This window comes from Silene latifolia, chromosome 1 (assembly GCF_048544455.1).
Source record: "Silene latifolia isolate original U9 population chromosome 1, ASM4854445v1, whole genome shotgun sequence".
Lineage (NCBI taxonomy): Eukaryota > Viridiplantae > Streptophyta > Magnoliopsida > Caryophyllales > Caryophyllaceae > Silene > Silene latifolia.
In genome coordinates this window covers 119069226-119083625 of record NC_133526.1, presented here as the reverse complement: position 1 = coordinate 119083625, position 14400 = coordinate 119069226, and the positions used below count along the sequence as shown (strand labels likewise).

The window sequence follows — 14400 nt, the reverse complement described above, 5'->3', positions numbered from 1 at the left end:
TTCATATACATACTAACATACTCATATATGTCGAAAATAAGTTGTCATAAAATTAAATGTGGATTTTATGCATGCAAACAATATAAAAATAGAGGAGAAATCATGTCCTTACATTGAAGATTTCGGTTATATTGGGCACAAGAGAGATCACCTTTCTCTCTTGTTCTTGAGCTTTCCTTTATGGAAGAACAAAGATCCAAGTGTAGGATCTCTCCCTAAGCTTTATACCCAAGGCTTTCTCTTAATTTAATTAATATTACAAGAACTAGTATAATATTAATTAGGTAGAAAATTGAACCAAAATATTTATAAAACACTTGTATATTTCGGTTTTTGGGGAGGAAGAAGATGGGAGTTTTTATCTCTCTAAAACTCTTATTTTAGATTGTGAATGGAATGAATAATACACACATAACATTATAGTGTATATGTAAAATATAAGAGGAAAAACCAAGTGGTTTTTCTTCTCTAAAAATCCGGCCAAGAGGAGGTGGAAAGGAGCCAATGCATGGACTCATTTGTCTTCACAATGCACCATAGGGTTGCATGGCTAGATTAATAGGTAATCATTGTGTTTACCATTAACTTAATAAAACACAATATTATCCTAATCCACCTCCTTATTTCGGCACAATGGGATAATATGGAATCCATATTATTTTTGTCAATTGTCAATATGTCACATGTCTTATGTCACATAAATTTGTTATGTATTTTTAACATATTAAAAATCAACGTATTATCAAAAATACGTCACATACAAAAATCGACTTAGTAATATCATAATTACTTGTACCAAAAATTCTTACCAATTTATAAATCACAACAGTTTGTATTTATAACAATTCATTCAAATTTAATTGTTACATTAAACAATTATTTCATCCGAGTAATGATACAATTCAATTACTCAGACCGTATCTCATTTAATTACATTTCAATTTGATACGTAAATTTTACTTCCAAAATCGTCCGTCAATTTTTAAGTAATTTAATTAACTCGCAACATTATACGATTATTTAAATAATCAATTAAGAGTGTTGCCCTATAGGTATGACCTAGGGGGTCAACTGATCACCACCGTCGCACGACAGTAATGTCAAACTCTAGTCAGCCAATCATTACCGATATATGTTGACCAGTTGACAGTAACAAAATTACTTCCCAATTGTATTCTTTATAATGAGATTTAAACATGTGATCATCATGATCAACAGTCGTGATCGCATTATTGTCGGAGGACACATATTCCAACAATTTATACGTAGTATATTCTCCACACCTACATTATTTTTCAATGTGGGACATATAATGTATTAAGAACTAAGAGGTACACTATCTTTAGTATGTGCAAATGATATAAAATTTATACTCTAATGATAGCATTTTTTATCACGAATCTAATTATATTATTTTCATAATTTTTTTAACAATACTTTGTTGTCAAATGAAATGGAAAAGTTTTTATATAAAAGTTGGAAATATCACTTGAATATAATTTAGGAAATATATATATTATAATTATTAAAAGATTCTCCACTTTATTTTTTAATCAGAAATTATTATTTATGATACTTTTCTAAATTGATTTTTGATGATGTGGACGCTCTAGAATCGCTCGAAAAAAACCTCTTTTATAAATCAATACTATATATTAATTCCAGAAACCAAGGGACTTCAATGTAATTAAATAAATCTATACAAATTAGTTATACTATATAGTTTTAAATCGATAGCACCGTGTGATGGACGTGGTAAAGGGACCTCAATGTAAATATTATATAGTTTTGGTTAAAAGTATAATATAAAGATGCCTTGATGAAGAATATTTATGGAAATTACATTAAATTAAAGCAACTAAATTTAGAAAACACAAGAATATAGTGATTTTCCTTAAAATTAACATGACCCACTTATGTAAATAATTAGTATCATCATAGAATTATACATTAAATTAAATGTAGTAAAACTAATAGTAACATCAACGAGATTAATAAAATTAACAGTATTAATGTGGGAGTAGTGACAGTTATAATAATGATAGTGGAAGTAGTGAAAGTAACAGTGGTAACAATGAGAAAAAGTATGAACAATTAAATAACCAATCGACTCAAGGAAATATTTTATTTATTTAAATATAGGCCGGATAAAACTAACGGAAATAATGAATTTAACAGAAAAAAATAGAGGAATTAGTAAAAGAAACAATAGTAACCACGGGAGTAGTGAACGTAATGATATTAAGAAAGAATGTCGTGAAAGTAATAATATTAATAGCGGGTAGTGAACGTGTCTCATAATTTAAAAGTAAATTTTACATTTCATCATAATTACAAGATATGCCGTAGAAAAATATATTACAAATAGTAAACGTGTAAGAGACTAAAACATGACAATTTCCTTAAAATAAAATAATTTTAATTAAGATGGTCAATTTCCTTAAAATAAAATAATTAATTAAGATGGTCAATTTCAAGGAGAATAAAAGAAAGAAGATGTTCGGTAATTTTCCTAAATATTTATAGAAGACTAGAAGATGATAAATTTCATTAAAATAAAATAAATAATTAGTATAAACATGCACACTTATGGTATTATTTATTATCATCATAAACTTATATATTAAATTAAAATCTGTGCAATTTTATTAAACTTTATTATAATTTATTAGATGTATAGAGATGTTAATTTTTTAACATACAAAAATATAATATAGGTAGGTTATAAATAATTCAAGTTAGATTCCATAATATATAATACTGCATAATTCTTTCGATTTGATTTAATGCATATATGTAATATATTTATATAAATATATAGTCCTCTTAAAATTGCATGCATAAGTAGTAAAAGTAATTTCGTCAGTAAAGAAAAGAATTGTAGTAACATGGATATAGTTATATGATAGTAATCACTCATTTGAATAGTAAAATTAACAATATTATCAGCGAAATTAGTGAAAGTGAAAGTGGTAGAAACAACAACGGGAGTAGTGAAATAATCAATATTAATGCGGCAATAGTGAAAGTAACAATAATTACGGCAAAAGTAATAAAATTATCAATATTAATGTGGTAGTTGTGACAGTAACAATAACTACGGTGGGAGTAGTAAAAGTAATAATGATTACGGGCAAGTAGTGAAATGTTATTACTATTATTTCATTAATAAGAGTAAAATATTCATAGCGCGAGTAGTGAATTTGTCTCAAAATTTATTTCATCGTAATTTTAGGACATGTCATAGAAAAATATATTAATGATAAATTTATGGGTTATACAACTTTAAGTAATTTTATTTAATTAAAAAAAAATAACGGTAAGTAGAGATAGCCCGGGCGAAGCCGGGCACCAATACTAGTATATATAGATATAGATATAGATTTATAATATAAGGATGTAAAAGTAATTCATTCAATAGTTTGGAAACTGAAAATAAATATATTCAACATTCATAAGCCCATTAATTTTATATGTTTTGAACTGGTGTTACCATAACTTATCATGCCCTTGATCATTTAGTACTGTACTAGATTCATAGTTACCAATTACGGAGTACTATATCTGATGCTGTATAGAACACATTATTGCATACATGACCAACGTTAAATTGTTGTACATTGTGATCATAGCCAGTTTTGCCAAACTGCCAATCTTATTCCATCCTTTCTTGAACCCTTACCCGCAAACCACCTTCCATCTTTGCAGTCAACATAGGTACATAAACAGGTTCAAACCCTTTCTCCATTACAGGAATCACCCTGAACTTGGTCAATATACCAGCAACAACTCTTTTCATTTGCAAAAAAGCCATCTCCTTCCCTATACATGTCCGCACCCCGGCTTGAAATACCGGGTACGAATACGCATCACGTTGCACAAACCTCCACTTGGTTTCCCCTTTATCCTTGTTCACCTCTTTCAGCCACCGCTCTGGGCGATACTCAGCCCAATCCGAACCCCATATACTTTCCAACCTTCCCATAGCATAGGGAAAATAACTAACCCTCATACCCTGTCTTACCCGAGTTCCATCCGGTAAGATATCGTCAGTCTCGGCCTGCTTAGTGTCGGCCGGGACTGGCGGGTATAACCTCATGCTCTCACACAGAGCAGCATGGGTATATACCATTTCCTTAAGTTCTTTAAAGCTAGAACACCCATTTTCTTCATTATCGTCCCCTCGATTTCCTCCCTTGGTTATCTCTCTTACTATCTCTTCTTCAGCCAACTTGTTTTTTTCAAGAATCCAAAAAAACCATGTTAGAGCAGTTGATGTAGTGTCCCTTCCACCAAGTATAAAGGCAATAACTATGTCGATAACGTTCTCCTCTTCAAAATGGCCGCCTTTTAAAAACCTTGACAACAAATCCTCATTTTCTAATGAAGTATTAATCCCATTTTTCCTCTGTTTAACTAAAGACCTTGCAAATTCACGAACCTCCAAAATTGCCTCTTTAAGCCTTTTTTCGGACCCCATATTGAAAAATCTGCGGATTTTCCATACCAATGGAAAAAGAACTCTAAATCTTCGAGTACTAATCATTGTAGCATCTTCTAAAGCATCAGCAAATTTCCCTTTTGTTAAAGAGGGTGATAAGTATTCGGGGTCATACCCAAATGCAATTTTGCAAATGTTGTCAAATGTGAATCTTTGAAGTATATCTTGAAGGTCAAGGACGGTTTTATTTTTAGCTGCAGTTGTTAGTATTGGTATCAACCTATTAAAGAGCTCGAAATCGACAACATTTTCTATATACTTTCGTAACGATTTGGTGTTAAATTCATGGATGGCAACTTGCCTTTGGAACTTCCAAGTGTCACCATCAACATTAAGAATTCCATCACCTAACAAGTCTTTAAGAGTGTTTCTAAAAATAGGGCCTTTTTCGTAATTCGAGAAGCGTGTTTTAAGGATGTGTTCCACGTTGGCGGGATTGCCGGTCATGACGACCTGCTCGCCAAATGGACGGTGGATGACGAAGGTGGAAGAAGGGGAAGAGATTATAAGGCCGCAAAACCACTGGAATAAAGTATCGCCTTTGTGATGGGAAAAGGCAAATAAATGACCAATGACAGGGTATGGTTTTATTAAATTAAGTTGTTTAGTCTTAAAGTCGAAGATTTTAGGAAAGTAAAAAAAGAGGAAAATTGAAAGAATGAAAAATGAAGAAAAAGTAAGAATATTAGTTAGCTCAAACATGATTTTTTGCATGATAATACAAGTTTGAGTCTAATGATTTTGATGTACGTACTATGGGAAATCTTGTTGTTCTTATAGTGAGCATGTCTAGTCTTTTTGTTTGACTATAATTGACGCTTTCTTATTTATTTAGTATTTGGGAGCATGATAGTAGTAGATTAGTAGGTTCGCTAACAACTGCTTTTGTTTGTAATATACAGTGGATTTATTATTCCTTACTTAATTAGTTCATGGGCGGCAAAGATTTTAGTAGTACCAAATACGAGCAACAAAGGAGTGGATGCATGATTATGTCACATTGCTTACAAGAATAAAATTATATACATACGCCTCATAATTTAAGCGGATACATCCACAGGCAATACTCACGCTAATTTCAAAACCCGACATCATCTAAAATGTCATTATAGGATGTAAATGATTACCAAATTTCAAAAATATTATACTCCTATCACTAGTTTGTGTTTTGGTAAAAATTTACCGATTATTAATTTAATTAGTGAGTGATAGCGATTAATCTATGGCCTATGACGATATGAGTGTAACGAATGTAACGTGTGAATGGACAACGAAATAAGAGAGTGACACGAGGAACTTTTTGGTGACGCGGAAAACCTGATGTGGGAAAACCGCGGGGGGAGTCGGAATCCCACCAACTTTGCACTATAATCGAGACGGATTTATGTAAGTAAGGAAATACAAGGCTTATTTTACGGCGAATTATTGCTAAGTGCAGACGAAATATTGAGTAATAGTGTGTTGAATGCGCTGAAGTATTGAATGCCTTTGCTCCATTCCTTCTTTGCTTTATATAGTTGCCGGATCCAGGTAAAGAGTCCAAGAACTTCCCTCCTATTTCTGCTCCTGAACCTTTGGTCAACTCCCATAAGAATAGGAGTTTGTTGTTGATTTTGCACGTGGGTTTTGACTAACAGTCTTCTACTTGCTTTTTTTCCCTTCTTAATCCTATGGCCCTTATCATGCCACGTCATCAGTCTTCACTAATTGTTTTCCTCCAATCAGTGCTGGCCACGTCACGTGTGATAAAAAGTATTAATTTTATCCCTAACAATTGCCCCCAAATTTCCGTCTCAAAGTATTTTAGGCGGGAATTTCTGTTTGCGATGTCGAGAACTGACGAAGCTCGGCAGTTACTTTGATCCTGCAGTGTCCCCATTAATATTCCCAACCGCCAATTAGTACCCCACTTGTCCACAAACTCCTCTTTTATATCAATTCCTCGGTATCTCAACTCGCTTTAACTTCTCTTCCTAAACTCCATCATTACTTCACCTTCCCCATCTTTCTCTCCATCAATCTTCCTTCTTCTCCGGCCGCTGTAACAGGTACCTCGCCCTCTATCTTGCATTTTTATTTCCCTTTTATTTCTTTTTGCTTCGTTATGTCTCAAAAAACTACCTCCTCGACCTCTGCTTCAGATTCTCCGGCGACATCCAACCCTTTTTCCTCCGGCGGCGTCCTATCCTCTAAACACTCTTGCGATTCCGACTTCACGGCGGAGGATCTTGCCTATATCAAGGAGACATTCGGGTTCCCCGATCAGGTGGTATTTCACATCCCGGTTCCTGGTCATAAAGCTGATTCCGTCCGGGAGGGGTGGATATGCTTGTACGAATACGCATTCCGTCTGGGTTTGAGGTTCCCGTTTCCTCCTCTGGTTCAGAAGTTCCTGAATCTGAATCGCTTGGCTATTTGCCAAGTTGCTCCATACACTTGGCGAATCTTGCTTGCAATCTGTGCTATGAACAACCGTTTTGGCTATGATATCGGTCTTTCAGATCTCGCCCACTTGTTCTCGATTAGGTCTCTTAGCCGGGGTCAGGTGACCATCCGGGTTCGGGATGGGGAGAAAAATTGTATTATTTTCCCGGTGAAGCCTGATGACAGCAAGTGGTTCACCCGCTTTATCTTTGTAAAAGTTGATACACTTCCTCCTCCCACCGATTATGTCGTCAGCGCCTGGCGGTCTACTCATGGTACTTGCATGCCCTAAATTTTGATTCTTTCTTTTTGATGCTTATATTTCCTTACTTGGCTTTCTGTGCAGGTCTGCGTCACTTGACTCCATCCTCCGACGAGGTCGCGTCTCTTACTAAGCTTTTTGGTCCTCCACCCGAACACAGGAGTTTTCCCCATCTGGTCCAGGACTCTGCGTCTGCTTCGAAAGAGGAGGAAGTAGTAGTTGAAGAGGAAGAAGAACGTGAATCAATGTCGACTGGTGCGTCACTTTATCTCCTTAGTTGTATTATGCTGCTGAAAATGTGCCACTTTTCTGATTCTGACTCTATCTTTCCTGCCTTCAGGTTCTGCAAAATCCAAGACCACGCTGTCTGACGTTCTGGCTCTAAGGGAAAGGAAGCGCGCTGAGGGTGCTTCTAAACCAGCTGAGAAAAGGAAAGTTGCTCCTGCCACTGGTTCTGGAGCCTGTGCAAAAAGGAGGTATGCTACTGCTAGCCAGGCCAAGGAACAGGTTCCTATCGAGGTCACCCCTCTTGCTATGAAGCCTCCTATATCAGGGCACATTCCTTATGCTTCTGGGAATCCACCTGCTTCTGGGTCTGTTCCCGTTCCTAATTCTACCACTGCTGCTGAATCCGTACCTGTTACCAGTTCTGCTCCTGTTGTCGAGTTTGTCCCTGCTTCTGTAGGTTTACCTGATGTGGCGTTCAGGTTCCCAGGGATTTTGGTCGGGCAAAATCTGATCGTAATGTGACTCTGATGGGCCAGCTGCTGTTCCCAGCTCCCAAGTCTGCATTGGGAAAAAGGGCCTTGGGTAATTTGGTGGACTGTGCTGCGGAACATTCCTTTGAGGTGAATATATGTTAACAGTCCTTCCAAATGGCTCTATTTCTGCGGGAGAAGGTTCCTCTTTTGGAAGCTGAAAAGGCTGAACTTCTGGAGCGGGAGAAGGCGGCTGAGGCGGGCAAGCTTAAAATCCAGGCCGAATTAGATGCAACCCAGAATCTACTGCTGGATGAGGCTGCTCAGAAGCAGAAGTTGCAGAATAGCCTTTCTGATGCTGAAGGACGTATTTCTGGTGCTGAAAGGTGTGCTGTTGAAGCCAAGCAATGCGCTACTGATGCCAAGAAATGCGCTTCTGATGCTGAGACCCGTCTTTCACAGATTCTGGAGGACAAGGCCTCCCTGGTTTTTGAAGTGCAGATGCTGAAGGAGAAAAATGCTGAGCTTGGGGACACTTTAGAGAATGCCCTTGCCTATGCCACTCTGGAAACCAAGATCGAGTGTATAAAGGCGTTCCAGAGTGGAGAGCATCTGGATTGGGACCTGGAGGCCGAGGAGGAAAAACTTGCTGCGGATTTTCCTGAGGGTCTGAATCTAGACTTGGTAGCTGGCATGGAGGGTGAAGGCACTGATTCTGCTGGTGCTGCAGATGCTGAGGAAGAGGTGACCTCTCCTGCTCCTGACACTCAGGCAGCTGCTTCTGAGGCCGTGGAGCGCATTGATCTGGATTAGCCTTTCTTGCATATGAAACCCTGTTTTGCTTTTTTAGTTAGTTTTTAGCCTTGCGGGGCGTAGTATTTAGTTTCTGATGAACAGTTTGGTACGTTTTGGTCTGGTCCAGGGGACCAGGCATATTTTGCTTTCCTAGTGAACTTATCAAATTTAAGTATTTTCTGTTTTTAGATATACCTTTGTCTCGTACCGTTTCTGGTGTTCTTTTGATTTGTGCATGCACTTCGTATGTTTGGTCATCGCTGTTTGATTGCTGGCTAAGGGATCTAGTGCACCCACTCATTTAGAGAAGCCAGGCTTGCGTGGGTGCTAATGCAGCGTGGGATACTGGTTGTCCCGGTTGTACGTGCTTAGCTACGGACACACGCCTTCTGTAGTGAATACAGACCCTGCCAGATTAGTTTGCATTTTTATTCAATTGGCCATTAATTTGAAAGACATTTATGAAAAGGAGCTTATTCACTTAAAATGCTTAACGTTGTTTATTAAATGGAAAAACTTTCAGAATCAGGGAATGTCAGGGTCAGAATACATGTAGGAAAATTTTCAGAACCAGAGAATGTTGAAATAAAAATATATGCAGAAAAATTTTCAAAACCAGAAAATGTTAAAATCAGAATGTACGCAGAAAAATCTTCAGGACCATAGAATGTTGAAATCAAAATATATATACAGAAAAATTTTCAGAACCAGAGGACATTGAAGGTAAAAATATGCAAGAAAATATATGTAAGTGGATTTTGGAGGTCAATCAGATTTTCAGAGCCAGATAATATTCAAAGCAAAATCTAGAACCCGGCTGAGTTGTATTGGGTAGACTAAGTACCCAGTTGTTGACCATGCTGGTTGCTTAGGTGAAATACTTTTTCAAGTGGGTGATGTTCCAGGATCTGGGAACCATTTGTCCTTCCATAGTCATGAGTCGGTAAGCTCCATTTCCAACTATGCTTTCCACTTGGTATGGCCCCTCCCAGTTGTAGGCGAATTTTCCTGCTTGCCGGTTCTTGGTATTCTGGAAGACTTTTCTCAGGACCACATCTCCTACCAGCAGGGTTCTTACCTTCACATACTTGTTATAGCTCATGGCCACCGTCTGTCGGTATGAAGCCATCCTAATCTGAGCACTCGTTCTGAGCTCGTCTACCGTGTCCAGACTGCTTGTCATTTCCACCTGATTCCGGTCTTCTATTATGCATCCATACCCGTGGGTTGGGACCCTGACCTCGGATGGGATGACTGCTTCTGCTCCAAACACCAGGCTTAAGGGAGTTTGTCCTGTTGCAACCTTGGGTGTGGTTCTGTCAGCCCAGAGAACCAGAGGCAACTCTTCTGCCCATTTGCCCCATATCTCCTCCAGCTTCTTTTTCAAGTTTTCAACGATAATCTTATTTCTGGATTCAACTTGTCCGTTGGACTGGGGGTTCCTGGGAGTAGACTTCTGCAATGAGATATTCCACCTAGCACAAAAAGCTTATGTCTTAATAAATTGGGATCCATTATCACATATAATCTCATATGAAATGCCAAACCTGCATATGATATTGCGTTTAATGAAAGATATAACCTAGGTTTCTGTAACCTGGGAGGATGATTCTGCTTCTATCCACTTGGAGAAGTAGTTCATCATGGCGAGCATATAGATTTTGTTTCCTGGTGCCTTGGGTAATGATCCCACGATGTCCATTCCCCACTTCATGAAGGGCCAGGGTGAAATGACCTGATATAGAGGTTCTGCTGGCTGGTGGCTGACGTGGGTGTGCCGCTGACAAGCATCACATTTTTTTGCAAACTCCATGGCATCTTTGCGCATTGTGGGCCAGAATTATCCCTGCCTCAGTACCTTGTTGGACAGGCTCCTGTCCCCTGCATGGTTTCCACATTCTCCACTGTGGAGAGAATGCAAAACATCCTGAGATTCTTCCAGATCCAGGCATCTGAGGTAGGGTCCAGCGAGGGATTTCCTGAACAGGACACCATGAATTAGTATGAATCTGGATGCTTTTATTCTGAAGCTCCTTACCTCCTTTTTATCTGTTGGCAGGATATCATTCTGCAACCAATCCTGGTACGGTTTTCTCCAGTCTGGAGTATCTTCTTCACTGATGGTGCTGCACAACACTTCTGCTTCCCGTTTAGGTTTTAGTATCGCTGGCTCCAGCACGTGGACAATTGGTATTATGGAGATGACTCATGCTTTAAAGGTTGCCCCCAGGGTGGCTAACGCGTCTACTTCTGCGTTCTGGTCTCTGGGGATTTGTTTGATGGTGAACGTGGCAAATCTGAGGGTCAACTCCTTTGCTACGTCTAGGTATGCCATCATCCTGGAGTCCCTGGCTTCATAAGAATCATTAACATGGTTAACTATAAGTTGAGAATCACTGCAAACCTGAAGGTGTCTGATTTTCAGATCCAAAGCTAGCTTCAGACCCAGTATCAAAGCCTCGTATTCTTCTTCGTTGTTTCTGGCCTTGAATTTACATCGTACAGCCTGGACTTTGAGATCTCCTTGGGGTGATTTGAGGACCCGTCCTACTCCCGCTCCTCTTGCGTTTGAGGCTCCGTCCACATGTAGCTCCCACACTTGTTCCCCTTTATCTTCCTCCAGATTCAGAATGTCTTGTTCTGCCTGGGTCTGGGGGGCCGGGCAGAAGTCAGACACAAAGTCTGCCAGAGCCTGAGACTTTATAGCTGTACGAGGTTCGAATTTCAAGTCGTAACCGCTTAGGTGCACGGACCACTTAGCCATCCTTCCTGACAATTCTGGTTTTCTCATGATAGTCTTAAAAGGATAGTTAGTTACTACAGAAATTGTGTGAGACTCGAAATAAGGACGCAATTTGTAAGATGCTGTAACTAGTGCAAGGACAAGTTTTTCTAGTGATGTGTACTTGGTCTCTGCTGGAAGCAGAGACTTACTGACGTAATATACTGGATGCTGCGATCCCTCCTGCTTTCGTACTACTACTGCACTTACTGCTGCTTCTGTGACTGACAGGTACAGGAATAATGGCTCTCCTGGCTCTGGTTTCGACAGGAGCGGCGGGGTGCTGAGATAATGTTTTAACTCCTGAAATGCTTTCTCATGCTCCTTTGTCCACTCGAATCTTTGGCTCTTTCTGAGTACATCATAAAATAGCCTGCATCTGTCCGAGGATCTGGATATGAATCTATTTAGAGCTGCCACTCTTCCAGTCAGGCGCTGGACGTCTTTCAGTTTCTGCGGTGACTCCAGCTGCGGAATTGCTTTGATTTGTTCGGTGATGGCCTCTATCCCCCTCTGGGTCACCATGTACCCCAGAAATTTTCCACTGGATACTCCAAAGGTGCACTTTGTCGGATTCAGCTTCATTTGGTATTTTCTGAGGGTGTTGAAAGTTTCTGCCAGGTGCTGGTGATATTGCGAAGCCTGCTTTGATTTGACGACCATATCGTCTATGTATACCTCCATAGTTTGGCTTATTTGCTCTTTAAACATCATGTTTATGTTGGAATATGTGTCCTCCGACAATAATGCCATCACGACTGTTGATCATGATGAACACATGTTTAAGTCTCATTTTAAAGAATACAATTGGGAAGTATTTTTTTACTGTCAACTGGTCAACATATATCGGTAATGATTGGCTGACTAGAGTTTGACATTACTGTCGTGTGACGGTGGTGATCAGTTGACCCCCTAGGTCATACCTATAGGGCAACACTCTTAATTGATCATTTAATTAATCGTATAATGTTACGAGTTAATTAAATTACTTGAAATTTGACGGACGGTTTTGGAAGTAAAATTTACGTATCAAATTGAAATGTGATTAAATGAGATACGGTCTGGGTAATCGAATTGTATCATTACTCGGATGAAATTATTGTTTAAAGAAACAAATGAAATTGAATGAATTATTATAAATACAATCTGTTGTGATTTATAAATTGATAAAATATTTTGGCACAAGTAATTATGAATTACTAAGTCGATTTTTGTATATGACGTATTTTTATTAATACGTTGATTTTTAATATGTTAAAAATACATAACAAATTTATGTGACATATTGACAAATTGACAAATTGACAAAATAATATGGACTCCATATTATAATTGTGCCGAATACAGGGAGGGGCATTAGTCTAATATTGTGTTGTTAATTTATTAGTAAACACAATGATTACCTAATTGCCTAGCCATGCAACCCTATTAAACATTGTGAAGACAAATGAGTGCATGCATTGGCTCCCCTCCCACTCCCTTTGGTCCGGTTTTTTAAGAGAGAAAAACTAATTGTTTTTCCTCTTAATTACCTCATATACAATAATGTAATGTCATTTTTTTTGTTCATTCATTCTAAAAACTTATCTAAAATAAGAGAGTTTTAGAGAGATAAAAAGCTCCCATTTTCTTCCTCCTTCTAAACCGAAAATATTAAGTGTGTTGTAATATTTTTGGGTCATTTTTCTACTAGATTAATATTATACTAGTTCATGTAATATTAATTAAATTAAGGGTAAGCTTTGGGTATTAATCCTAAGGAGAGATCCTACACTTGGATCTTGGTTCTTCCATCATAGGAAAGCACAAGAGTAAAAGAAAAGGAGATTTCTTTTGTGCCCATAAAACCGATATACCCATTGTAAGAATAATGTTTCTTTCTCTTTTTATTAATTAGTTTGCATGCATAAGTTCCATCTTTAATTTTATGACAAATTAATTTAAACATATATGAGTATGTTAGTATGTATATAGATCTACATTTCCTTCAATTGGTATCAAGAGCCATGGTTATTTGCATGCAAATCGGTTAAAAGTTTTTCCGAGTTATAAAAGAATAACATATAAAACTTGAATAATTTGTGTTATTATGAGATATCACGAAATTAATCCATGCATGTTAATATTTCTGGTCCTAAAATGTTTTTAGGATATTTTGGTTAATTTTCGGATTTTTATTGTTCATATAATACATTAATGGCATTTAAATATGATTTTATGAGTAAAAATGTCATTTTTGGACTAAAATTAGCTATACTTCGAATTTTCCATTGATTTTTGGATATGTTGTCACATACATTATTTTGAGATAACCTGTAAATTTTCATAATTTTTGGACTTGTTTGCTCGAAAAATGGATTTTACATTATTAAATTCGGATTTAGGTGTAAAATAGGTTAATATGAGATAAATTTCGAATATGGTCATATAAATTTAGTATGTTGTCACATGCAATTTTACAAGATGTGTGTAAAATAATTGGCCTTATTGAAGTCTTTATGCATAATTTATGATTTTTTGAAGAAAAATGACATAAATAGTGACATTATTAATGAAATATTGATAAAACATGTTCTATGACTAAAGAAAAACACCATATGTTGCATTCTATTGTCTTTTTCAGATCTAAAATTGAAAAGTTAATGAATATAATTTTTCACATGTTTTAATGATCATTTAGTTAAAAACCGATAAACCGCAACATTGTTTTTCCCGGAAAAATTTCGAAATTTTTAACCTAAGTTTTTGAACATTATGAGTGTCATGGTATTTTTTCCAGAATGTTCATGAGTTTAAATTTCAAATTTCAAATTTATTTGAAATTTTAGTGATTTATTTAAAGTTTATAGCTTATTTTATGATTTTAAGTCCATTAATGAACAATATTAGAAAATATGAGTTAATTATGGTCAAATTATTAGTGAAGACAATATTTTGA

At 37.0% G+C, this 14400-nt stretch overlaps 1 protein-coding gene across 1 annotated transcript; it reads right to left on the bottom strand.

Annotated features, from left to right (window-relative positions):
• Positions 1-3655: 3655 nt before the first annotated feature.
• Positions 3656-5203, bottom strand: LOC141654488 (cytochrome P450 94A1-like). The gene has a single exon (XM_074461814.1). The coding sequence runs from the start codon at positions 5201-5203 to the stop codon at positions 3656-3658; it is 1548 nt and encodes a 515-aa protein (XP_074317915.1).
• Positions 5204-14400: the final 9197 nt, after the last annotated feature.

What these genes read in the sequence shown, in the direction of transcription:
- LOC141654488 (XM_074461814.1), bottom strand. Translation starts at nt 5,203, where the DNA reads ATGTTTGAGCTAACTAATATTCTTACTTTTTCTTCATTTTTCATTCTT.